Genomic DNA, 26587 nt, shown 5'->3' with positions numbered 1-26587 from the left:
ATGAGTTGTGATCAAATTGGGTTATACAGAAATATTTTACCCCAATAATATCAAAACAGGAGCATTAGTCTAGGTATGGAATCAAACATTTTAACTTTTTCATCTCTAACAATGAGATTCATTTATTCAAAGTGAATTTGGTGTTGGTGAACTCAAACGTGCCATCGGAATGAAGCCATCTGCTTTCAATTCCTTTACAATGCATTGATCTTTGCTTACGATCTACAATTACGATTTAAGGCACTATGCAAAGCACTACGTACAGACAATTTCAATTGGTATCCTCCAGATAAAGAACTCTTAACAAACACTACATATAAATACGCTATATGTACAAGCTAAAAAGTGAGGGAGCGTTTAGCTCCTTTGTTCCGATAACGGTGATATCCGACGATATTCGATATAATGATATACATATGATTCTTGACTAGCACTGCTGCGCGTCCTCCGCCGGCGGCAATTGGTTGGGATCATAATAGTAGAGACTGGGCGTCCACGGCCTCTGTGCTCCCGCCTTCAATTCGGGATGAGCAAGTGCCACCGCCTGGCAGCCACATTCCTCGGTCGCATCCTTACCCGGACCCTCGCCGGGAAACTCCTGACCCACCGCCACGGCGCGCAGCACAACCTGGTGCGGATTGGTCACATCCGCATTGGTAATAACTCCGGCCTCGTGACGAAAACTGTAGAATCGGTTCGTCAAATGCCCATCCAAGTAAATCTGGAAAGTAGAGAACGTTTGAAAAATGTTTGCCAGTATTTGCAGGACGGACTTCTTCCTCACCTCATATCCTGCTACAGCGCGACAGTCCTCCAATTTCCATTGGACGTAGAGAGCGGTGTTACCCAATGGCCACACACTCTTAATTTTGATGGGAAAACTATCGCCGGGTCCACCTCTGCAGATCGAGCCCGTAGGCTTATGGTGCTATGGAATTAAAAATAAGGTGTTATTATTAAGGAAATGCATATTATCAACGACAGTGGGTGTCGAACCTTTGGGGTCGCTTTCTTGTTGCCGAGCACACAGTCCATGGCATGCATATCAACGATGATGGAGTCTATAAAGTATTTCTGCAAAACATAAATAATAGGTATACAAGATAATGATGGAATCTCGAAGTTTCTCACCATTTCGCAGAGTGGATCACACATTCCGGAGCGCAGGGTATTGGCAACCGTCTTGCACTCCTCGTCGCATATGAGAGCGCGACAGTGGCAGCAAAGGCATCCTTGTTGATCTGGGGGACACTCATCATCATCGCATTCCTCGCACTTTTCCAACGGGCAATCTTCCGGGCATGCCTCACAATCAAGCGCACACTCTTCGCATACATCGTCCTCGCAGGAGTACACGTCGTCGCCACCGCACAGACCACAATCCTTGAGAGCTTTTCGCAAAAGCTGCTCGCAGAGGTTCCTCATATCGGGTGACAGAGGTCCTTCGGGCAATAGCCCAGTACGTGGACCCCGGGTCGCCGGGCTAGGTGACTCCTTTTGCGCACAGGGATCTAAGTTGTAGGGGAAGGCTGCCCAGTCTGTTTGCTGTGTGGTCCATGGAGGACAGGACACCATGCCAGCAAATGGACACTCAATCTGTTTCTCCTCTTCTTTCGGTGGCGCCACGGTTGTGGGTCTCTCACAGATTTCCCTTAGTACTGTGCTAGGAGTTTTTTCTTCCACCTCATCGCCTTCCTTATTGGCCTCCTCCGCAAGAATTTCTTGCAGTTCCTTGTCGATGAATGCTTTAAGAGATTGACAGAGATCCGGCTCCGTGGTTGCTTTACCATCATCCTTACTTTTGAAATTTGTAACCTCGTCATCCTCACAATCACGAAAGAAGTCATCATCCAAGCCATCACCCGAACAGGTTAGTGCATTTCCAATGTCAAAGAATTGTTCCGGGCACTGACAAGGTTGCATGTTGTCATTTCCCTTGTGACATTTTGGCGGCTCGGGTTCTGGTGGAAAGTCCGGATCTAGTTCGAAAGCATAGATATCGGTCTCAGGGATTTGAGATTCTGCCGGCGGTAGGAAGCACTTGCAGAGGTATTCCTCCAGTTGATGGAAGCACTCGACTCTTTGGAGCTCCCTCTTTGACGGCGGTTTTTCGGCTGGATCTCCTTCTCCATTGCCAGCATGTTGGGCCGCACAGCACTCATCGAAGGTTAGGCACGGTGGACTTGCTTCATCCGCTGGGGCAACTGCATCATCTTTTTCCGATCTCAGGAGTAGTGTTAGTTCCCGGAAAAGTTGTTGAGTCAGGCAGGGGCGAGATATACCGCAATCGCACCCAGGACTGGTGAGTTTCTCCATCAGCATCAGGATGCGTTCTTTACGCGAACAGCAGGCCATAGCCTTATTTCCGCAAAGATCCTCTGGTGTCTGATAGCCGGTGCCCGCTTGGGCACTTTGCATTCCCTGAAGGTCGTCCTTCGACGAGCACTGGCATTGCTTGCTGACACACGTAGCGTTTTCGGGTTCCTTCGGAGGATCTGCATCGTCGTTGCACAGGCAACTGCCCCCGGAAAGACTCCTGTGCGTATGAAGACTGGTCTGGATGGGATCGGACAGTTCGGAGAAGTTATCAGAAGCATCACAGTCGCAAAACTCCTCGTGACCCTTAACGCTCACTTTCCTAGAACGGAAAGAGGTATTGGGGTCGCATTGAGAGTTCTGACAATCGGTGAACTGGGCAAACCCGGATGGATGGTGTATTCTTGTGGAGGGGCATGGCGCAATCTGGATCTCATTTGTGCATTCCCGATCGGCCAGGTTCGACACAAAGGCCTTGGTGGGCTGATGCTCCGATGCGCATAGGCAGGTGATCTGGCCTACAATCGACTGGGATCGCGTGGTGGCTGAGGTCTCATCGCCTGGCCCAAAGGAGGGTTGATTGCACGGGTTTGGCACCCTGGAAGTACTTGATTTGGTTGTCATACTGCGATAATTGGGGTGGCTCTGAGGAAGTGAACTCATTGAAGGATCCTGATTAGTCTGGGTAGCGTTGCAGGTACATGGAGGACGTTCATCCTCTTTGGAAGAGCAGCATGTACTCTCCGGATCCTTTAAAGCCGAGTACCAAGTGACGCCACTCTGAGTTGGCGCATTAGGTTTACTGGGCAGACTGGCCAAACTCTTGGATCGACCAAGGCTGCCTTTTGATGCTCCGGGTCTATGCAAGGGAGCGAGAGTGCTTGAACTCTTATAGGTGGCGGGGTCCATTGCTCTACTGTAGGATGGTCCGGTTACCAAGTTGCTTTGACCAGCCCAGTATGGTGGGTGGGCGCCACAGCTGCATGGATCGAGGAGCTCCTTGGTACATGCTGTTAAAGCACTCTTGAATGAGGAAGCCTTCCCTGGTTCCGAAACCGATGTTTTCTGGGAGCAGGGCTTCTTAAAGGTGGATTGCTCCTCATGACCCTGTCCACATGCACAGGTGTTAGCTTTAACCGCTGGTGGATCGGCGGACTTGGACCTCTTTGCGGCGCATGAGCAGGACGCCCCATCATTAGCCTTCGATTCCGGGTTCTTGGGCGTGTGGTGTTTCTGCAGAAAGGAGACCTCCGTCTGCGAAGGCTTGGCAAGAGGGCCTTCACGATCAGATTGTTGCGACTGTTGGGATTTTGACGGCTTCCAGTGGTCTCTTATGTGGGATATGTCGGTTTGTTGATGGCGGGAGTTGGGGTCGCTGTCGGAATGTCGCTCATGCTGCATGTACATCAGAGCCGGGCATTCTGTGGATGAAATGTTTGCGATAAAATAAATATCTATTCAGGTAAAATAAGAGTCTGTTTATAGCCCGCCCTTCTGTATCCGTTCATATAGATTTAAATCAATTTTCAAAAATTCTTGGCTACCATTGAGGTTTCTTGCAAACATCTTGATTTGCACGATATTCCGAAATAGAGCCTAAGCCGCTTACATAAGCGACATAAATATGCCTTAAAAATCAAATTCCCAAAATCGTACCATTATATTCTAAATCTGTTACTTCAATAAAGAGAAGTGATTACAATTGAAATATAATAGAAGAAAACAGGTCAGCAGGAAAGTTAGCACGCTTACGATATTGTGGCGGCTAAGGCTCGAAAAGACGAGCACTCTAAACCGATACCGAACCGATTCCTAAAACCGTTTCGACTCGATTCCCCGGCTAGAACACACATGATTCGATTCGATTTGATTCGGTGAGCAAACACATTTTATTCGATTGGATGGCTCGCGGGTACGAGCAGTTCCTTGATCTCATTGAGTTGGATCTCGCGACCCCGCGTAATGTCCGGACGGGACCACATTTCAGCGTGGTACAATTCTAAGAACTTGGCCTCCGCCTTTTCGCGGCACGGACAAAAGTCGAAGTAGGAGGTCTGGCTGCAGACCTCCCGATCCTCGAACTTGGTGAAGATGGTGCCGCGCTGTACGCATCGGCAAACCTTGACATTGGTGTGCTGCTGGTTTGGGGCAAAGGAACGTTGCTTCCACGGACACATGCAGCAGCCACAGTTGCCGGGACAAAACACATTGCCTTCCTCGTCCATAATGGGACTGGGATCGAAGCGGCACGGCGAACAGTTGGAGAACTCCTTGTTTTGGGGCAGGGCAAGGTAGTACCGCTTGCTTCCCGGCGACCTTTCCGGCGGCGGCGGTCCCATTTCTTCTTCCGGCTGCGGTCCGAACGTTTCCAGCTCGCTAGACAAGAGATCATCGGAATCATCCGACTCGGTGATCTCGTGTTCCGGCTCTGGAGCATAGATTATCAAGTGCTCCTTCGGGGCCGTTGCTTCTATCTCCACCAACGATTCTTCAATTGGCAGTGGCTCCGGAACTGGGGTAAGAGTGAGCTCTGATTCGATGTCCGGTAGGGGCAGGCAGCAGATTGAGATAACCTCCCGTGCCCCTGGGTCGTGCCAGCGGCAACATGTGGCCGGAGTGCAACGGTTACACCGAGATGTTGAATCCCCACAGCTTCCTATGTATACCGAACTGGCGGACCCTTCGGTTAGCTGTTGCGATTCACATGGACGAAAGTGTTCGCTGGCGGATTTACCTGAGCTGGGCTTTGGAGCCCTTGGAGCGGAACGCATATACTGCTGCGAGCGGCACTGGCAGATGGACTCCTTGCGATGCCTGGTGACCGGCTGCTTCTTCTGCTGACACTTGACCACCTTGCCGCTCTGCGGATTGAACTCCAGCGGCATCTGGACGGTGACGGGCTTTCCGTGCAACGGACAACCGGCGCGACCCTTCTTGGGGTCCACCAACCGAGCGGTCAACTCCAGGGTGACGGCACATGGCTGATTCCAACCACCGGACTTGTCAAAATTCTTGAGTAGCATCTGTGTGGCATTGGCCGCCCGTTCCAGGGCATCTCGTATCGCCGCCGGATCATCGAACTTGCACCGGCTGGTGGCACTGCGTCCCTCCTTTGGCGAATCCTCCCCCGGACCTTGACAGTCGTAAAATAAGTCCTGTTCGCTGCGCGTCTGCTGGAAGTTTTCGCCTACGAAAAGCAGTCGGGTGGAGTCCAATCCGTGAGGCAATGTCAAGGCGCTCTGGTTAACGAAACGACTCCTGGAGAAGTCACTTTGCGCGATGCTTGGATCGAAGGCCTGATTGGAGAATTCCTCGTCCATCACGCTTAAAGTGCTAGAACTGTTTTCCCCAAATCAAGCTCTGAACTCACATTAAATTTTTTAGTGTGTGTTGAATGCTCGATTGTGTCTAAAATACTGATACCAAATGGAGCAAAATAGTGACAGGATTGAAAACTTGACTTCACTGCCTGCTATGAATTTTCGATTTTCCTGTTCTCTTCTGTATGTGTGTAGCCAAAGCAAAGCGAAAGTTAATTAAGATACAGATACATATTCTAACACCCAACATACCCCAGCAATTACCACTGAAAAAAAAACGCATTTTTCAAACAAAATCCAATTTAGTCACCAATGAATTTCGAGAAAAAACAACTAAGTGAACATAATGTGGCTCTTGATAAGTTTAAAATTCACGAGGCTTGATTAGCTTCCTGGCAATCGGGACATACTTCATCCTTGTTGGACCACTTTACACTCGATCTCCTGCTCTTCGACTTGTTCTGATTTCCAGGTGCATTGCATCCACAAAATGTGCCAATCGACTTGGGCTGGAAGATGTTGACTTTCACCTGGCCGCTTTCCGGATTCAGTTCGATTGGCAACCTCAGGGTCACTGGGTCGCCAATCAACTTGCACTGCCTGTCCTTGGGGCAAGGACACTTGTCGTCCGTGTGCAGACGGGCACTGACCTCCAGGGTGGCCGGATAGAAAAGTGTCATCAAAGGACGAGTTGGCACGCAATCAGTGCCTCCGTAGCACCTCAGCAACCGCTGGGTGGCAGTGGCTGCCCGCTCCAAAACGGCCCGAATCTGGACAGGATCGTCGAATCGAGGCGCTTGCTTGCAGATCACTTCATCACCACCGCCCACTTGCACATCTGGATTCTCCTCGTCGTCACTGCGGCAGTCATGGAAGATGTCTAAGTCCTCAAACTCGCCAATCATAATGCTCAACGTTCAAACAATTTGGATTAATCTGATGCCGATACGAATCTGCCGATAAAACAGTCTACTCTATACAAAGACAATAATCTCAGGGCACTATTGATGTTGAATTATAATGGTCCTGGTTAGCCTCCTATAACTAGATCTCACTACTTCCGAGACCTCAAACCCTCACGGAGACAAAAATAAGGGACAGTCACTTGGTAATTTACATTTATGTATGGAGTATTTACATAGAGGTAAAGGCTACTATTTATTAGCCCTGAACAACGTGGAATTGCTCCTCTCCACGGGAATGTAGACAGTGCAGCAGAACTCCGATTCCGCCTTGTGGTTGTGGAAGAGCAGAAGTCTTGTGTGGATTCGCCGCTCGATCTGTTGCAGAAGCGCCGAAGATGCGGGCTTAAGGGCCAACTTTAAGTTGTGCACACAGTCCAGAGCAGCCACAAATCCTTCGTAGCTCTCCTGCGACTTCTGAGTACTCTTTTCAATCCACATGTCTTGCAAAAATTCAAGGTGTTCACGGAAATCCTCTCCACCCTCCCATAAGCGAAGAAGACGGGTCCGGAAGGCGGCAACATCGAGGTATCCGTCAACGGCGCCCTGAAGCAAATCCACGAAGCACCTGGTTCTCAGAGGCATCAGGAGCAGTCGTTGCTCCACACCCACATCGACCTGTGTTCCACACTCGACCGTCTCTGGTTGAACTTGTATCTCCTGTTCATTGCTCTCTGCCGTGACCTGAACCTCCCCCTCCAGGGTTTTCAGCTCGTCCGTTTGTACAAATGACACACTGGTCAGAGATCCCAAATCACGATTAACAACTTCAGCGTGAAGGGAGTGCATAGAAATGCCGGATCTGGCCGAGTGAACCGAGTGAACTGACAAAAGCGAGTAGAAACTACTGCAGGAGAGGCTCTTTTCAAGCGGGAAACCCAGAGCTCGATCGCCCGTACGTGGATGGTAAATGTGACGGAAGAGGAAACGCTGTATTCTTCGCTGGCGACTGTTTGGTTTTGGGTGCTTCTCCTTCTTATCCTTTGCCCCCTTTTTGCTTTTCTTCTTAAGCTCGGGTTCGTGCTCGGGTTCGTGATCCACAGAGCAAACCTCGTTGAACAGCTGCCTCATGGAAGACGGCAACGCGGTGACCTTCTTCTCTTCCTCATCCGTTGGTTGAATTATCTGCGGATCCGCCCTGCTGTCCGATTCACCAAGGTGTAGTTCAGATTTTTGGGCTGATCCCCCAGCTAATTCCCGGACTATTGACCGGCATGAGGATGTCAGGACACTAACATAACTAGATTTCTTGCTGCTAACGGGATTTCTTTCTTGACTTTCTAGACATTCCGAATCGACTTGACTTCCTAGACTTCCCGAATTTTCTTGAATGACCTGATAATCTTGAGTTTCTTGATTTCCCTGGCATTCTAGACTAGTCACAGTTGATAATCCCGTCTCAGGTATTTTTTCTGAGGAGGCATCCTGTACCGTAGCCCAACTGGAGCCTTCGGGTTCCGAACCAGCTGGCTTGGCAGGCTCTTTGCTTTGAAGACTCACCTCGGACGGACTCTGCGAGAGAAGGGTATCCGCCAATTGCTTCACACTGCAGGCGATCGCTTGGAAGTCCTTGTGGAGTGGTAGACCAAAATCACGACCCTGTAATGAGATGGTGCTGTAAGGTTTCGGTAAAATTCTAAATACTACCAGACTCACCTCTAGATCGAGTAGGGCCACGCCCAGTCCCTGGCTGGCAGCCTGGAGGCTCGGCACCTCATCCTTCTTGGCCCGCTTTGCAGGACTATCATGGAGTTCATCGGCCAGGCTGTAGCCTTCGGGCATAACGCCCAGTTTGCGTTCCAAGAGCTGGCATTGTTCGTCCTTGGTGCGCAGCTCGTCCTCCAGGCAGCGCGCCCGCTCCTCCGAATCCCTCATTTGGTTCTCCATCTGGCGGATTTTGTTCTCCAGCGTGCCCACCTCCTCTTTCAGCTCGCCGTTGGTGACCTCGATGTGCAGGTAATCCTTTTTGATGTTGAAGATCTGGGTGCGCAAAGCATCCGTCTCCTGCCTCAACTGATCCTCGGTGTTCTGCTGCACCTTCTTGGCAAAGATGAGGTCATCCATCAGTGTCTGGGTCCTGCGCCTCTCGTTTTCCAGAGCCTCTGTCAGGGGCATCTTGTGTTCTGCCTCCTTTTCCATTTTGGCCATTAGACTCTCCAAGCTGCACTGTAGAGTGCGATTCTCGGTGAGCAAGTCGCGATGCTCCTTGGTCATGCGGACCAGACAGGACTTCAGTGACAGTTCCCCCTCCTCCAGCTGCTGGATCTTTTCGGTTGCCGCCCGGGAATCCTCCCGGAGGCAATCTTGCAGTTGGGCTATCTTCTGCTTGAGACTGGCCTCCTTGGCCTGTTGGGCCTCCTCGCGCTCCTTGTACTGCTGCTCCAGATCTACCCAGTGTGAGTCTGCTGTTTCCATGGCTTCGTAGTGCCGGGCATTTAGCTCTTTCAGTTGGCTACGCAGACTCTTGACTTCTTCCTTTAGGTAAACGATCTCCCGATCCTCACCGGAATCGGTGAATCCCGCTTGACCGAGGCCAAATTCCGTTGTTTGCATCTTGGCACTGAAATCACGATCCTGGTGTATAGAAGAAGTGTAGCCCGAGGATAGGCGGGGTCTGCCTCCCATGGAGGATTCCTCGTTGCCCATTTTGGCTAGTGATAAGAAGCGGAAGATTAGGAGTAATGGAAGCGATCTTCTCAGATCCTGAAGCTCCTTTCTGGCTTGCTTTCTTTCAGCCTGCAGATGCTCCAGTTGGGTTTCAGCTGCCGCGAGATCCTCTCGAAGGATTAGTACCTCCGCCCTGCAATCCTGATACTTGGCGCCCAGGGCTTCCTTGCCAAATTCCAACTCCACGTTGCGCTGGCGAAGAATTTCAAGTTCCACCTCGTTACGCTGCAAATGGAGTCGTGTATCGTTCTCGGCCTCCTCAAACTCGCACTTGGCCTCCTCCAACTGGGCGTTTTGCTCGATTAGCAATTCCACTCGGTCCGCAAGCTCTTTGAGATCCTTCTCCAGCTGCAGTTCCCGCTGCAGTCTCTGGGCCAAGTGCCGTGCCTGGGTCTCGCCGCTGCTCTCGTAGATCAGCAGCTTGCCCTCCAACTGCTCCAATCGCTCCTGGTAGAACAGCAGATGCGGGTGGCCAATGGGATTGGGATTCGAAGGCAGATCGCACTCTACGAACACTCCGCTCTCGCTGAGGCTGCTGCTCTGCCACGAGCTCACCTGGCTGCAGTGCCTCTTGCTTGGCGTGGGCGGAGCTGTGGGCGTGGCACAGTTGCTATACGGCTGAACTGTGGCTACGATCCTGTGGTTGTGACTTTGACTGTGGCTGTGACTATGTGTTGGATTGTGCCTTCTGGGAGTTTCCGTCCGGTTCTGTATGTACGGGAATAAAATAGAACTTGAATTTTAGCGATGTCTTTGCTCAAAATAATAACAATGTTTAAACGAGGGTAATGAAAATAGTGATCTGGGAATCAATAAATGTATGGATTGTATATATTTGCAACAACGTATGTAAGTTTTTCCACGAATAACTGACAAACATCAATGTGCTAGCTGTGCTGTAGAGTTTCTAGTAAGATGTAAACCGAACAAAAGCCGAAACTTGAGGGCTGCGGGCATTACACACCTGATCGCCTGGCTTTATGGCATCCAGATCCAGTTGCTGGACGCACTGCAGCAATTGTTGCAAGCAGCGCTTTTCCCGATCCTCCAGCTGCTGGGCAGACTGCTCCAGCAGTTCCTGCAGACTCTGGCAGTGGCCCTCGCAGGTGCTCTCCATCTAGATCGGAGATTTGGGGGGTGATGCGATTAGATATAATCCGCTGATTAACAGTTACTTAGGCAAATTAACACTGGCTTAATGCTCCACTGCCACCACTGACACACTCTCATGTGCACAGCGATCTACATCTAATTTCACTTTGCTGGCTGCTCGAATGATTACTTTTGGTTATTGCAATTAGACGAGTGAATTGGATTTTCAAGCTGAACGACTTCGCTGCTGCTGGCTGCCAGCTGAAACTGTTCGGCTCTAGAAATTAAGCGTACCGAAACTGAAAAGCAGCAGAAATGATTGACGGAATAGGGCATCGAACTGGAGATACCCCTTAAGAGATTTTACAGATAACTAAGCATTATAGCGCAGACATTTATGTGATTGAATATAGTACAGGATTATGGAATCACATAGATTGAAAATATTTCTAAGCCCCCATATCTTCGATATACCTTCATTTGCTCCAAATAAATGGTCACCACGAAGGTGTGGGGCCAACAAAGCCTTTTTGCTCGATTTGGTTGTCTATGAGCAATGGCAAAACACTCATAAGTATAACAAGATACATAGATGGCATCCACTTAGGGCGCTACCCTTATAAGTAGCGTTTTAAGCGCTTCAACACTGATTTGGCTAAAACAACTCTTAGACCAAAGCGTCTACATGGCCAAGAAGCGACACTAGCACGGGGAAAATTGTAGGCGTTGATCACAGATCGAGGTAGTGACATAAAAGCCAATGTGCGCAGATAGAGTCACTAACAATTGGAAAGTTTAACCACAGTTTTCAATTCCTGAATATTTTATAACAACACAGGCTAATGAGTTAGCCATTAACTGCGGCTGATCCAGTGAAACAATTTCAATTGGAAAATAGAAAGATTGTTGTTGCCGTTAAACCAAAACAATTTCCGTGCTGGCTTAGATGCCAAACAAAACTAAAAGAGACTCCAGCACACAAAGTTGGCCAACATCGCTAGCTTGGCTCTGAGCGAACTCAAGTCGGGTTCCACCGAATCGCTCAATTCATTCATAAACAACCAAGCCAAGTGAGTCACTCGTTCGAGTGGATTCGCAAACTGGTCTTCGAGTGAATCGTGCCTGGTGGTGGGGGTGCCGTTTGCCTACCTTATCGCTATCATCTTCCAGCTCGAGTATGCGAAACTCAAGGAGTTCATTCTGTTCCCTCAGTTCGCTGGCCTCGTCCTCCAAGCTCGACTGCTTCTCCTCCAGCTCCTTGATGCGCTGCATCAGCTCCCCGATCTGGGCCTGCTTCTTGCCACTGCTCATGGCCGCCTTTTCCGCGGCATCCAGCTCCTGTTTCATCAGCTGCACCTCCGTCTGCAGGCGCTCGTTCTCCTTTTGGTACATTTCCGCTTCCTTTTGCAACTTGTCCAGATCCTGCAGCTGCAAGAAAACGGGGGTGGATTTGATTTGAAACGGAAACGGTTCTAGAAACGATGGGAAAACTATCTTCAATTCTGCGAAACGTTTTTTAATATGTGCATTTTTTTGTTGGTTTATCTATTCTACAAACATTTATTTGGTTTTTAATTAGAAATCTAAATCAAAATAAAAAAATCTAGTTTTTAAAAGCAAACATGTATGAAGAGTTATCAAAGAAGAAATCGTAAGACTATTAACTAAGAGATCTTGCTTTGGTTTTCTAGTTAAGATAAATCGTTAGCCACGGACTATCATTAATCAAATCTATTCAAAGCAAAATTCTCATGCCAAAAATCTGATGGACTTGTGATGGATTTTTAAAAGCCTGCTTTATGTAGGTCTATCTCTTGGCAAAGAGATTCCGGGTACTTACTGTTTGCCAAATCACGCCGCTGTCGGATCCGCTGGAGGGCGGCTGCGGGCTGATGGAGGGCGGGGCCGAGGACAAGGCCGAGTCCGTGTCCGAATTGGGATCCTTGGAAAGGCGGGGAGAGCGGGGTTAATCGAATGCCAGAATTCGACGGAATTTCTATGTCATGACTCACTCACCTTCGACTTGGCTACTGCCGGATGGCTGTGGCTGTGACTGCCTAGCAGCGTCGTCATCCAAGTGGTGGCCCTCATCTCGTCGGGGGCCCTCATCCGTGTAGGAGCATCATCCAATCCATTCGGCTGACTGCTCTTCATTGTTGTGCGCATCTCGAGCGCTGATTTATGTGCATTTTTCGTATTGTTGATTAGCTCAATGTTCTTGAGTTGGGTTATCTGCGGGAAATGGATGGGGGAAAATTAGAAAATGTCGTGCCATAGTTACATTTATTCACCACCTATTCACCATCACTCTCTATCACTCCGTTTACCCACGTTTTCTTCGGGCGACCTGGCTCAGAATGGACAAAGCAATTAACAAAAGAATCTGTTTTTTATCTGCTGTTCGTGGAGCGTGTTTGTGGCATATGCTATATAAAGAGGGGGGATGGGGGGGGGACTTTAAAGAACGAAGAACTTTGAAAAGAACGCTCCGCTTTGCGGTGTGCTCTTTACATGTGTGTTAACAGTTATGACTTGATTTCTTGCCACAGACACACTTTTCGCTTAAAAAGCGCCCAATCATTACTATGGACAGGTACACAGGTTGCTTTTGATCCGGACAATGGGGCTAACACAGTGGGTCCCAAAAGTGGGTTCAATGACACGGTCGAGAGATCAGAGCGGTCGGCAGAGGTGCGTCTTAATCGCAGATTAGCTGGGCCAAGGCACCGGCCTCGTCCACATCCACATCCATGATCCTGGTCGTGCATCACGACACTCCACGCACTATTGAGTTTACCATTCGAAAGATTTCGCTTTATCGCCGGGTCGCATCACGACTTTCATGGTCACGATGCCATCCATCTGGCCAGCTGTCAGCTAATTAGCCTCTAAGCCCAAAGCCAAATCAACTCAACTCTACTCAGCTCAAAAATCAAGCAATTCAAGCCGAACCCAGTTCAAAAAGCCAAATCACTTTCCAATCAAGCAACGCCCAGTTATGTTTTACTTTCATGTCAATCGCATGTTTTATATAACACCCATAATAGCAGTGTTATTATACGCATAATGCAGCATTATGCTAATTTGTGGGTCTCGTTGGACATGTGTGTTGGGTGCCGGAGAAATCATTAATCAATTGTGAAACGAGCTATAGGCACGTATGTACATATATATTCGTATGCCCAAAGGTTTCCCGTGAGCCAAGTGCGTCCAGTGCAATGACCAACCACATCGCACATCGCTTCATTTCACAACTGATCGCACTGGGAAAAATGTATGTATACTTCAGAAACTCAAAAGCTGCTCTTAAGATAATATAGTCTCGGATGCACTAATAACTATCTTTAGACCTCCATATATATCTTCATATATATCTCTATATCTCCATTGCACTGTCTTATCAAGAATCACATTATTGCTTTAGAGCAACTTGACCCACAGTTGATTTAGGTTCTGCCATATTAAGATAGATTTTAAAGCTAGTTCTCCCGATCAGTTGTTCCAAGTGCAGAGAGCTACTTATATGATACGTGAATATCCAGGGACTGAGCCCAAAATGGAGTTGCCTTTGCTGAAGTATTGCTGCTGGCGTTGGTGTCGCATGCCTGCACGTCTTCGATTGAAATTATCGGCTGTCGTGGAGAGCCGGGCCCAGAGATTGCCGACCGATACTGACTGCTGGTCAGACACCACCGAGCTAACCGTTATGGTAATTTCTTGGATCGATTCCAAAAGAACTTTTTGCATAACGGCCGGTTAACGAACTCGATCGACGTGCTCGGGGCGATTAAGCGAATGTGGCCATTCCCCGCACCTGGATTCCAATCCACTCAGCTCCACTGAATCTCCGACTCCGAGTCGGATCATTCCGGGGGACTTTTTGATGGCTCTATTGATGCCATACTCGTATGCCATATGCAGATTGCGCTAAATGCATCGTCGACGTTGCGAGACGGAGATGCGCCATCGGGTCGATTTCAAACGCTCGATGGATTGTTTGTAAATCTGTCGGCAGACAGGCAACCTGCTGAGCCATATACGATGCGGAGATACCCAGATACAGAGATACCCAGACACTCAGATACTCAGATACGCGGAGACTCGGATGCACATGGGTGTGTTTATGTCTCGCTGTCGGTTTGTTTGCACAAGCCGCGGGCCAAGTGATTGTGATTGTGATTGTGATTGTGTGAAATGATTTTCCTTTCCGCAGACAGGTTTCACTTCGATCGGTGCAACTGCCACTGCAACGCCACTCCATCTGCAGCTCCAAGCTCCAACGTTCCGGGTTCGACTCCCCCGGTCCGTGGACGTGGACGATTACGTGTAACAGCATCAAAAGGCATCGCCGATGCCTTACAAACAGCCATGGCCAAATTAATAGCATTGGCATGCTGACATGACCTGAATGCAGAATCGATCTAAGCGATTGATGATCACAAGCAATGAGATTATTCTTTTTATTTTTTAACTATTATTATCATTAATATACATGTTTTCTGATTCTAGACCTATCAGCTTGACCCCAATTGTATGTACCAACTAGTAGGCATGTATATTTTCTTATATTTGCATTTGGCATTGTAATTCAGGTTTGGCTCTCTGCACAAAGGCACTGCTTTGATTTGATCTTGCGAAAGCGAAAGTTTATACGCGCTAATGAATTATATTGTATTGCAGATGGTATATGGTGTATAGGGTATATGGTATATATGGTATATATGGTATATGGTATCGGCAGGGCCAGCCAAGCGCAACTCCCCCCGCCGATGGGATAAGCTAATTGAACTAATGAATGGACTGGCGCGGCCCTGTTGACATATATGCATTGCGTCCGTTAATTTGCATCGATATCGCCCATCGAACCCGTGGATTAACCGGGGTGTCCAACTGTGGCGATGGCCAACTTCCTCGGCCGAAGTCCGACTTCAAGTCAAAGCCTTTCCCTTTCGATCTGAGATACCACAGCGAAGTAATTATTCATCCGTCGCGGCCTCAACTGTTTTTGATGATGGCCCCCTTTGTGCTCAAAAATTTGCAAGATTTTATTATAGACGCTGTGTGGCAGAAATGTCAGGCAGAGACCACTTTTGATATAGCCGATTGATAGTTAATCATCCGAGATGATCTTTTAATGGTTTTTGAAAGTGGATTGAATTGGGGCCGATAAGCTCCAGTTTCTCGCTCGCCGAGCTGTTTACTACGCATTATGTTTTATAATTTAATAAGTGTGTTTTTTGCGATTGGTGCCAGCTTTCGAAATAAAGTTTTATTTTCATACTTATGTTCGGCGTCTTGATATTACCGAGTTTTGCAAGCAATTTGCCTTGCGGAGAAATGTTGTTAACAATGTTATTGTATTCGGGGTACACATAAAGTTTAAATTGCTTTGAAACACCATCGAAAATTTATAGTTTTAACTAACCTGGAAGCGAAGCAACAACAATCTAAACATTTGTTCCTTCCCCTTTTTTTAAATGGAACATCTTCGCTCGTTAAATTCTCTCATCATAATCTATAAATTAGGCGCCAATCGGACAGGTGTATAAGCAATACGCCCCACCATTCCATTCCCATAAATCAGATTTCCCACACAAAACTAATTGTCTATGGACTATGCGTCGTATGAGCAATGCCCGTGAAATGAGTAACAAGTGCCACCAGAAATAGGAATCACTTAATGGCTTATACTATATGCAAGTTTGTGTATATTTGCTCTGGCTTTGGCAGTGGTCAATTACCTTGACATCCCTCCGGTTATAGTAGTAATCCATTGTCAGGCGTATTTATGCATTATTCCCACATATGAAGGTGTCGATTTTGGGTTGACAAAAACAATTAGCCGCAATTTTTTAAGTTTTCGTCTCTCGTCGAATAGTTTTCACCGTGGTAATTTCACTAAAACATCGAAATTTATAGACACATTCCGGCAAACGATCCGCGATTTGCATATGGTTCACATTTCCATTTCACACACCCCTTTTTTTTCTCCATCTCTCATGTCGTTTTGGTTTCTAGTTTTTGTTGTCTGCACACTTTTTGTGTTGTGATTACTTTGCATATTGGTCCGAGTAGCGTCTTGTTTTAGCAACATCATCATCACAATCATCATTACCAACCCATCCCATCCAAATCCATCCCATCGCTTTTACTGTCGTTTGGCGATGGCGATGGAAATGGCGATGGGAAGTTGGGGATGACTAAATTTTTGCAGGCCTCCGCGTCATAGTCATACTCGTAGCAACGTATCGTATTTAAAATAGCGTTAACATTTTATAAGCTTTTCACTGACCCCAATTGGTGGTGTGCACACACACTGCCCACAACCACACACTTTTTCCTTAAAGACTCTTGACTTGCAGGCGAGAGTGGTGGCTAAGGTGGCTAGGTGGCTAGGTGGCTAGTTGGTGGCTACTACACCAGGCGAAAACATCAATCAATAAGGTGGAAAGATCAATATGCATTCGGTAAATAATGGTACAACGTCTTATTCACTGCAAAACTTTTGGCTAATGCAAAGCTATTTGGTTTATAGTGTAAAAACATAGTAATTGTCTGCTTTTGGGCCTTAAAGGTACTACTTTCATTCGTCACTGCACTTTTCTTTAATTATTATTAATAATAGCTGCTTGCCACAATTTAAGGTGTGCAGTTCCCAACCTTTTGACACTCGTTTTAACTACATTACGTTGATTTAGTTACTAATTAGTTTTTTAATTTTTATATATTTAACAACAATGCGACTTTTTATTTCTGATGGGATCACACCTTTTGGGTGTCGTTAAATTAATAAAATATTTTATGGGGCAGTTAATTGCGCACACACACTTAAATGTTTGCCCAGGTTGTTACCCTTTAAAGAGGCGCTATTTAAACGATTTTGGTATACACTTTTTCTCTGCGTGCATTAATTGATGCCACATTTAATTCTTGCTGCTGCTGGATGACATCGTTGACCGATTGCTGATGATGTTGCTGCTGCAATTTGCTATTTTGCTATGCAAATGACTGCTGACTGCTAGAAACTGGCGCACTGGCCGACATTCGATCGCGGATTAAAGAGATCTGGCAGATGCGAATCCGATCCACACCCATTCCAGATCCAGATGACACGGCTCGGTGATCTCGGGATCTGGGGATCTGGGCATCTTGGCTCTTGGACGTAACAAATGCTCGACTACTTTGGCGGCAATAAAACAATTACGAGCAATGAAACAAGGCAAGATTAATGAACTGTAAAATCGAATTCGATCACTGGAACGTAACGCGGCTATATGGCTATATGGCCACAAATTGCCAGTCGGTGGCAGAAGGAGAGATGGAGGGGGCAACGGTGTGAAAGGCAATTAATTTTGATCGTTTTTGGCATGTTTCACTAAACTATTATAGTGCAAAGTCGGTGAAATTATGGTTGTTTCGTGTGCGTTAGACAATGCCAAAGTGAAAGACAAACTGCGAATCGGTTTTCCTATTCAAAAGGTAACGATTGTTTGTGACGGCATGTATACACATCAATGTGTGGCATTTGGTTCCTTCATTTTCGGCATAGAAATCCAGACAATGCACCCCGATATACGCCGATTTTCATTAGCGACGATTCTGGGCCGCGAATTTCACCTGATTATGCACCGCTTGAACTCGGATATGTACCCATTTGATTTGTGCACTTCACTGGCTGTATGCTTTTTAGGATTTTTGGTATGTTATACGGGCTCGTATAGTATCTCTGAGACACCTGCGACACCTGCGACCGCTGCGAACTTAAAAACCGAACTGACGGCCATTCATGCGAGCGGTAAACTCTCGAGCGGCGGGAGAGAAAGTGAGTGAGTGAGTGAGTGGTGCGAAAAACCGGCTTGAAATCGTCCGCTCCACTCTCTTTATCTCTCTTTCTCTCTCGCTCGCGCCAGCGATCCACTTGCAACACTTGCGCTGCCGCAACTGCAACGCTGCAACTGCCGCAGCAGGTTTTTTCTCACTTTTTTCCCTTTTTTTCGTCTTACTTTTTTTTTTATGCCCACCGCTTATCGACGCGGCGATTGTTGTCTTTGCCATTCTCATAACTAACGCAAAATTATATCATAGATCATGCCAATAGTGCATAACCACAGGGGTAAAAGATACAGATACTCGGGCACCATCGCCAGACAGATACATGCATGGATACACTTGCATCCCGAGATACAGATACTGTATCTGGCCGAGCTCTTAACTTTTAACCCGACTCTCCGGCAAGTTCAAGTGCTGCCCCCACTCCAAACAGCTAAAAGACAAAAAAAGAAACAAAATACAGACTCACCTCAGGTGTAACTTGAGCCTGGCGTATGGGATTTTGCTCGGATATATCTGTATCTGTATCTGGTTCGGTTTTAGCTTTTGTTTCTCCCGCCGCCTTCGTAGTGGGTTTCTTTGGCTTTTGGCTCGTTTCGTTGGGGTTCGTTTTGGGTTTCGTCGTCGCTGGCACTTTGGCTTCATTCTGCTTCAGCTTCTTGGGACTCTGCAGTGCCAGCAAGTCCTTCCTCAGTTGTCCTATATTACGTTCTTTGGTCTTTATTTCCTCTAGCTGGAACAATAAGTAGCAGAGATTAGTTGGAATCATACTCTGCACATATGGAGTTTAGAAATATATGAGCAATATGTGTTCATCCACCTGCAGTACTGTTCAATAATAATCAACCAGAATTGGTCTAATATTTATAGAAGCTCAATTCAATGTTATTTTATGTTTATACGCTTACTAGAACTAAACAACTTGTTGTGTATGTTTTTATGGCGAATAAATAGTAACTATATCCCATTAGTTTGGTGTAAGTGCCAAAAGAAATGTATATATATGGTCTTGCTGATTGAAACTAAACTCTCTTCATGAAAAATGAAAATGTTTATACAAATATACGATCAGTAAATCGAAACAATATGAGGCTTATAATATGGGTACTTTATGGCAGCTAGTTGAATATGACCTGTTTTCTTGCTGTGCAAATTCAAAATGCATGTATGAATTTCAATGGTGGTATGAAAAGTTGCCCGTCCGCTTCTGAACCGCCGGGTTCCGTTCCGTACCGCTTCCCCTCCCCCTTCCGCCACTTCTTTCGAGCCAACTTTTGGTGACCCGTTAGCAGCCGCTACGCACAACTTACCAAACGTGTTATTTCAATTTTGGCTGATTTCTGTATGTGAGTCAATCGGTTTTCGTACGCGTTCTTCAATTGCCGCATATCGGCAGCCTTGAGTCTATCAGCCTGCCCCATAATCTGCAAGAAATGGTCGAATCATACATGTTTGCGTGTTGCCAACGTTTTGGATACGGGGCTCCAAGCAGCGGGAGATACCAGTAGCAAGTTAATCCATGCTGTTAGTTTGCACTTTGCGATTAGGTCGCGCACGTCCATTAACCAAACGAGACACAAAAACACACAAAAAATGCTACAAAAAGAACGGGAAAGGAAAGTTCTTGCCACAGTCGAAGAATCGCATACCCTTCATAAAAAAAAAACGAAAATATTACAAATAGCAAACACCTAAAGACTTTCACTTTTTTGAGTTATAATGCCTATTTAAAATTCATCGCATATTCTGGGGAATTATAAAGGGCACTAAATCATGAAGTTGGAATATTTCTGTGTTAATTAAATAATGCAATCCGTAGGCAGGAACTCGAAAAGATACTTTGCAGGGTATGAAAGTGCAGAAGATATAGCATAATATTTGCTTAACGCCCTTTGCCGATATGGCAAGCATTAGGGAAATTGCTATATCGAAATTGGCTCTGGGTATAAAAACAAAGGTGTCATCCCTCTGCCCAAACAGTTGGCATTGCAATGTCCGTACAGTGGCTAAAACACATCCTGCTCCTGGCAATCCTGGTCAATTTGGCCGGAGCACGGGAGAATCGCATTCCGATAGATTTGAAGAAAAATTCGATCGTGATGGTCAAGATGAGCCAGATACTTTGCCAGGCTCGGATTAAGGTTCTGTTCGTCTACTTCGAGAATCAAACCTCCCACGAGCATACGGGTCAGATACTCAAAGAGGTGACCAAGTGCGACATTTCATACATATCTCTCAGGCAAGTTGATCATAATATATATAATTGATATAATAAACACAAATATTTGAATATTTTACTCTCAGGAATCAAAATACACCACTGGAGGCGGTCAAGGATGATGGCATACTAATGTACATGGTGATGATCATCACAAACATATCGCAACCATTGGAGCTTTCACTCATCCGGAAGAAATCGGCTGCCAAGCATCGATCGCATGTTTTTCTCTTGGTCAGAGATGCGGATACCGTTTCCGATGCTTGGATGCGGGCCAGTTTCCGGCAATTCTGGAAGATATGGCTACTGAATATCGTGATCCTCTACTGGCGAGATGGACGCCTGAATGCCTATCGGTACAACCCGTTTATGGACAACTATCTGATACCAGTCGACAATAAGCCAAATGAGGTTCCAACTTTAGAGCAGCTTTTCCCAAAGACCATACCGAATATGCAGAGGAAACCGCTGAGGATGTGCATCTACAGGGACGATGTGAGGGCAATCTTCTGGAGACAGGGAATTATCCTGGGGACCGACGGCCTCCTGGCAGCCTATGTGGCTGAGCGACTGAACGCGACCATGATGATAACGCGTCCGCACTCGTATAACAACCACAATCTCAGCTCGGACATATGTTTCCTGGAGGTGGCCAAGGAGTACGTGGATGTGGCCATGAACATCCGTTTCTTGGTTCCGGATACCTTCAGGAAACAGGCGGAGAGCACGGTATCCCACACGCGTGATGATCTTTGCGTGATTGTGCCGAAAGCCAAGACTGCTCCCACTTTCTGGAACATATTTCGCTCGTTTGGCGCATTAGTTTGGGCCCTAATTCTGGTTTCTGTCCTGGTGGCGAATGTCTTCTGCTACATCCTGAAATCCGAAGTGGGTAGGGTTCCCATGCAACTATTCGCCGGAGCTTTGACTATGCCCATGACCCGGATTCCGCTCAACCACTCGATCCGATTGTTCCTGATCTTCTGGCTTTACTTTGGACTACTCATATGCTCGGCATTCAAGGGAAATCTGACCAGCATGATGGTGTTCCAGCCGTATCTGCCCGATATAAACCAACTGGGTGCGTTGGCCAGGTCCCACTACCACATCATCATTCGTCCGAGGCATGTTAAACACATCCAACACTTCCTGACCCTGGGACACAAGCACGAGTCCAGAATTCGGGAACAAATGCTGGAAGTTTCCGACACCCAGATGTACGAAATGATGAGGAACAATGACATAAGGTATGTGTGTAAGTGGATTGATTGCAGTGATTCCATAAAATCTTCTTTCCCAGATTTGCCTATTTGGAGAAGTATCACATCGCACGTTTCCAGGTGAACAGCCGAGTGCACATGCACCTGGGTCGTCCGCTTTTCCACCTGATGAACAGCTGCCTGGTGCCGTTTCACGCCGTTTATATCGTTCCCTACGGATCACCCTACTTGGGTTTCCTGAACTGGCTGATCCGGAGTTCGCATGAGTTTGGATTCGAGCGATACTGGGATCGCATCATGAACTCCGCCTTCATCAAGTCGGGTGTGAAGGTGGTGAACCGTCGTCGCGGGAGTGGCAATGATGAACCGGTGGTCCTCAAACTGCAGCATTTCCACGCCGTATTCGCTCTGTGGCTGGTGGGGATCGGGATGGCATGCATTGTGCTGGCCTGGGAGCACTTGACCCACAACTACAATTTGGCGGTAACAAAGCGGCGGCACTAACTAACTATCGCATGCAGCATGCAATGTGAGGCGGATGATTGTGTTGATGTGGCGTCCACTTACCTGGGTCTTCTCCTCCTTGTTTCGATTCGCTTCCTTCAGCACGGCAATCTCGTTAGTCAGTCTTTGGATTTCATAGTTGATGAGGCCATCGGCGGTCACATGTGCACCACTCGATTCTGGGCCCGATTCGATGGCCTTCTTTATACCGTTGCTCTTCTTGGCCATTTCCAGTGTGTGCTGCAACTTCTTCACTTCACTCTTCCACCGACGACTATCTGCGTCATTCTGAGCCCTGGGTTAAAACAAAAAAGAGATTTTTAATATCTCCATGAATTCAAAAGGTCAGATCGAAATGGGTTTAATTATCAAACGTGCGACTATTCTATCATATTTTTAGATGTCTGAATAAAACCAATAATCTTTAAATGCACTCTTAAATAAACTGATTGCATATACATATATGTACATACATACATTTCTTGACAGATTATATTTCTGAGTTTACTGATTGCCAATCGTCACTTTCATGAAAGGTCAAATATGGTTTCAGTGCACGAATATATTTAAAACGAATGTATTTGTATTTGATAACTCAATTTAAAAAGTTTCAAAACATTATGCAATATAAAATGGTGCGATTAAGGTAAAATAAAATGAGATTATCACTTTCGTTATTGGTATACATCAATGGGCTTACCTTAAGGCCCTCACTGCACCGCGTTCTGTGATCAAACTGGACTTCAGTTCATTCACCTCCAGACGCAGTTGCTCCGTAAGGGCATTTAGCTTCTGGATGGTGTCCATGTTCTCCTGCAGTTTCCTCTTGATCCTCTGTGGAGGTGCTGCTATCACATTGGTGGTAGTCACGCCACCAATTATTACGGGTCGTTCCCGATCTTTTTCTGCCTTTCCCATTTGCTTCTGGGAGCCTGCTGGTGGGCGCTTCTCGGCCTCAAAGGATTGGGTATCCTTGGGTCGCAATTTGCCGCGACAATGCAGCTGAATGCCCTCGATGCGGGTGCGCTTCTCCTGATTCACCGTATCCCCCACGGAAGTCAGGGAGCTGCTCAGTTTCTTCTTGCGCTTCAACTTGCTCTTGGCCATCGTTTGCCAGTCTTCGATATCGCGCTTCTCCATGTGGAAGCTCTCTTTGAGTTTGGAGCCAGGATCCGTCCGGCGGACCACAGTCCCATTGTGGGGCGCCAGGACATGGGCGGTCCTGCTCATTGTATTACATCCCTTGCTAGAGGTCGTTTTGGTTTGGTTTTCAGCCATTTTTATGTAACTTTAGTATATAAAAATGTTGCCGTCGTTTTTTTGGGTTTCTGCTTTTTCAAGTACTGCATATGCGGTGCACTCCGACCCTGCCGAAAGTCCCTGCTATACTTCACCTGGTCATCGTTGGATTCTCCTCAATCTGTAAGCGATATTTTGAAAATAAGGTATACAATATTTTATTACTTATTCTTCAACAACTGAGTGATCTAAAAGCACTACTCTTATCTACTTATTATAAATTATGCCTTGAAAAAGTACACAGTATACAGAATTGCGAGTCTTTGCCCGCATGGAGGTTGTTTCTTCAGAATCGCAAAGATTCCCCTTTGTCTGTCAGCATTTCAATGGCTTCTGTTTAGCCGTTGACTCTTCAACGCTTTTCTTCACTGGGTTGAACTAATCAACAAGTTTTCCCCCCATTATTGATTTCAGCGGAAAAGCTTTTTCCTTCATTTCGCCACATTGGGTCGGGCCACACACATGAATGAAAAACGAAACATATAGGCACCCTGGGAAATAGTTTACAACGCCAATTGCGTTGAGCTTACCAAATAAACTGGTCCCGAATGACTTTTCTTAATGACGTCATGTGGCGCGCCTTTTGGAATACAGCATACATGTGTTTTTTGAGGTTCCCCTCTGGGGCGCTTTACACGCAATAAAACCGCTTTTCGTTACTTTTTCTGTTCTAGAACAGAATTCTTTGCATTGCTCCCACATCCGCCCCAAAGATTATAACAAAGCATCTATATATATATACTGTATGAGGTGCACACACGACTAGGTCCCTCAGTTCATATGTATGTTCATAGAATGCTCTCCGAGATTTCTGGCCGATCATCTTTATCAAGGCCACGATCTATATACACATGTAGAGCGACAGATGTGTGTACTTAGCAACCTTCTGGCGCTTAATTGGAATTTGATTTGTTTTTCCAGCTCGATCCATTAGGTGTTAATAGCGAGGGATCTTAAGTGGGTGGTGCCCAAGTTTATTACTTTCATAAATTACATAAATTATAAGTATTGGTAAACTTTATGATATTGACTCTTGGAAAAGATCTATTTCAAAACCCATATGTAAGTGGAAAAAACTACCCTAAAACAGTGTTTTATTTTGTGGCATTTGTATAAACTGAAGGACTAATGATGGCTCTCATGTTGCATTTCATTTAATTAAATTTAAAACCGCCCCCAGTCAACTCGATAATAAAGTGTTTTTGGGGTCGACATACACGCCATGGTGACATCACAGCCTCGGTGTGACCGGCTTGGTTGGGATTGGTTTTGTTCGAGCGAAGCCACCCACTCGATTGCCATCCACATCCACAGCCAGCCATCCACATGGGCAGATGAAAGTCTCTTTTTTGCTCTTTAAGTATGTGTATTTTCAGTCATATATCAATTTGAAAATATTGCCAAACGATGAGTCGGTCAGCCGTCGAGTGTACAGTCTGCGGCTCTTTCGGCTGATTCACTGAAGATCACGTATACGCACCATTAGCTGTGAAATCCTTGGGCGTCGTGGACCAACAGTTGGTGTGCCTCAAACTTCTGTATATGTTTATTCACTCACTCACTCACTAAGTCGACCGACGATGTTGTAATGTAAACAGTTTATTTACTGCCAGCTTGCCACTGTTTCTTGCAGTGTAATGACGTCAATACGTTAATTTTCAATCAACTTTTTTCGCGCACAGACCAAGTTGAATATCGTCGGTATGTGGAGCACTTCTTCGACAATTGTTTAGCAAAGTATGTTATATTTTTGTTTAAATATATATATATTCACACAGTTCGTACAGGAAGTTCGCAATTATATCAAGTAAGTTGCACAAGTTCGTCGGAATAGAAGTGAGTTATGTTCGGTTCGTTTGGGGAGTATCCTAATTAGTTGCAATCAATTTAAATTGAAAATTAAAAGAAGTGTTCTATACTAGGTAAATTTCGTTTGCTCGGCGATAGCAGAGATCTTTCGTTTCGGCCGGACACCGATTGACTAACTCGGCCTCTCGAGCTTTCGCAAGCTCTTTCACATTTGCCTCCATTTCCATTTAATTAAAAGGAGCTTTGCCATTTATTCATGCACTTCTTGGGGTTACGGGGTGGCAAAGCTCGGGCCTATGTGCGTGCCCCGAAGAATGGCCGACGTAAAGCCGGAAGAACCCATCCATTGAAAGCCGCAGATGTTTTCCTCCCGGTTCCCGTCTTCATAACAAAAACAAACCAGTCGCGTGTTTATTAATAACCAAAATATGCACACAACCCGCCACGAATTTGGTCAAAATAACAAACACTGAAATAAAAGATATCGGAACTTCAGGTTGATTGGATATTAATTCGGTATAGGTAGATATGATAAAATTCAGTTACATTCTTATCTCTGTGTAAACATTGCTATAAGTACTTCCGCATGATTTAAATAGTTTTATCAAGCATTTGTGCTAGTTTAAGTTTAAGTGCATTCTGAAGACGTGACATTAAAGCTGTTGAAATGTGCATCTATTATTATATGCTTAGACCAGAAGTAAATACATTTGATAATAAACATACTTGCAAAACATTTAAGATGATCAACTTTTTTATAGTCTTACTAAGGCGATTAAAATTTCATACTTTTAATTTCGATTTAAATGCAAAACGTATTGCATATGAATATCTTTATGTCTATAATCCCCAACAGCTGAAACTTCACAAATCACATACAAATTTGACAATCGCCTTAACGACACGATGAATGATGGACACAATTAGAACACATTCCGATTCCAGTCTGTCAACACAGGGGAAATCTAAATAAAAGCACAAAAGGGGAACAAACTTTGCACTTTGATTTGAGTGCCTTATCGTGTGGGAGCCCCAATTCACTTTTCTTTTTCTTACTCACTATTTGCATTTCTCATAGTCGGTTCAGCATCCTGATTTGTTTCGTAATCACTCGGCAATTGTCTAGTATCCGGTTAGTATCCATTGGCATCCATTGTGGTTCGGTGTCGTCGTTAAGAGGAGTCTTGAGCAACTAAAATTCCAATTCCACATGACCGAATTAGATTTAGAATGCGTGCTTTCATTTAAACCTATTTGCGGTTGAATGTTCTGGCGTTTTGGCCTTTCAAATGACTCTTTTATTTTCCATTTAATTGCTGCTCGGTGCACAACTCACTCAAGTTGAGCGGT

General features: G+C 46.1%; 4 protein-coding genes across 8 annotated transcripts; 1 reads left to right on the top strand and 3 right to left on the bottom strand.

Moving 5' to 3' along the window:
• Positions 1–88: 88 nt before the first annotated feature.
• LOC6728879 lies at positions 89–5744 on the bottom strand. Its single transcript, XM_016177187.3, has 5 exons — positions 5051–5744; positions 1132–3737; positions 997–1074; positions 785–928; positions 89–721 (listed from the first exon to the last, which is right to left on the bottom strand). Exons 1-5 carry the CDS (start codon positions 5634–5636, stop codon positions 428–430), a joined length of 3708 nt encoding a protein of 1235 aa, XP_016035568.1. The 5' UTR covers positions 5637–5744; the 3' UTR covers positions 89–427.
• Positions 3658–26587, bottom strand: LOC6728875 (rootletin). 5 transcript variants are annotated; one of them, XM_016177186.3, is made up of 12 exons: positions 24909–25425; positions 22830–23549; positions 22193–22424; positions 19498–19611; positions 18657–18920; positions 12374–12589; positions 12198–12299; positions 11507–11785; positions 10230–10382; positions 8255–9973; positions 8099–8197; positions 3658–3737 (listed from the first exon to the last, which is right to left on the bottom strand). In XM_016177186.3, exons 2-12 carry the CDS (start codon positions 23405–23407, stop codon positions 3723–3725), a joined length of 3771 nt encoding a protein of 1256 aa, XP_016035572.1. In that variant the 5' UTR covers positions 23408–23549; positions 24909–25425; the 3' UTR covers positions 3658–3722. The 5 variants fall into 5 exon arrangements, with proteins under 5 accessions (XP_016035572.1, XP_039151120.1, XP_039151119.1 ...); XM_039295186.2 differs by lacking the exons at positions 3658–3737; positions 24909–25425 and adding an exon at positions 26298–26587 and having other exon boundaries at positions 6738–8197; XM_039295185.2 differs by lacking the exon at positions 3658–3737 and having other exon boundaries at positions 6738–8197; positions 24909–25427.
• On the bottom strand, positions 5919–6656 carry LOC6728877. Its single transcript, XM_002104174.4, has one exon. It carries the CDS (start codon positions 6539–6541, stop codon positions 6008–6010), a length of 534 nt encoding a protein of 177 aa, XP_002104210.2. The 5' UTR covers positions 6542–6656; the 3' UTR covers positions 5919–6007.
• Positions 19644–22401, top strand: LOC6728874. The gene is made up of 3 exons (XM_016174996.3): positions 19644–20411; positions 20492–21652; positions 21706–22401. The coding sequence occupies exons 1-3, from the start codon at positions 20179–20181 to the stop codon at positions 22127–22129; spliced, it is 1818 nt and encodes a 605-aa protein (XP_016035573.1). The 5' UTR covers positions 19644–20178; the 3' UTR covers positions 22130–22401.

The sequence above is a fragment of the Drosophila simulans genome, chromosome 3R (genome assembly GCF_016746395.2).
Source record: "Drosophila simulans strain w501 chromosome 3R, Prin_Dsim_3.1, whole genome shotgun sequence".
NCBI classification, from domain to species: domain Eukaryota; kingdom Metazoa; phylum Arthropoda; class Insecta; order Diptera; family Drosophilidae; genus Drosophila; species Drosophila simulans.
Note: the sequence above shows the minus strand (reverse complement) of the source record. Positions and strands in the feature narration are given on the sequence as shown.

Bases quoted from the DNA above. Each gene is read 5' to 3' on its own strand.
- LOC6728874 (XM_016174996.3), top strand. From the start codon at position 20,179: ATGTCCGTACAGTGGCTAAAACACATCCTGCTCCTGGCAATCCTGGTC. The intron at 20,412-20,491 runs ATACATATCTCT...TTTTACTCTCAG, and splicing joins GTGACCAAGTGCGACATTTC to GAATCAAAATACACCACTGG. The intron at 21,653-21,705 runs GTATGTGTGTAA...CTTCTTTCCCAG, and splicing joins ATGAGGAACAATGACATAAG to ATTTGCCTATTTGGAGAAGT.
- LOC6728875 (XM_039295186.2), bottom strand. From the start codon at position 23,407: ATGGCTGAAAACCAAACCAAAACGACCTCTAGCAAGGGATGTAATACA. The intron at 9,974-10,229 runs GTGTGTAATGCC...CCGTACATACAG, and splicing joins CCATAAAGCCAGGCGATCAG to AACCGGACGGAAACTCCCAG. The intron at 8,198-8,254 runs GTGAGTCTGGTA...ATCTCATTACAG, and splicing joins TGGCCCTACTCGATCTAGAG to GGTCGTGATTTTGGTCTACC.
- LOC6728879 (XM_016177187.3), bottom strand. From the start codon at position 5,636: ATGGACGAGGAATTCTCCAATCAGGCCTTCGATCCAAGCATCGCGCAA. The intron at 1,075-1,131 runs GTGAGAAACTTC...TATGTTTTGCAG, and splicing joins GTGATCCACTCTGCGAAATG to AAATACTTTATAGACTCCAT. The intron at 929-996 runs GTTCGACACCCA...TTAATTCCATAG, and splicing joins ACAAGAAAGCGACCCCAAAG to CACCATAAGCCTACGGGCTC.
- LOC6728877 (XM_002104174.4), bottom strand. From the start codon at position 6,541: ATGATTGGCGAGTTTGAGGACTTAGACATCTTCCATGACTGCCGCAGT.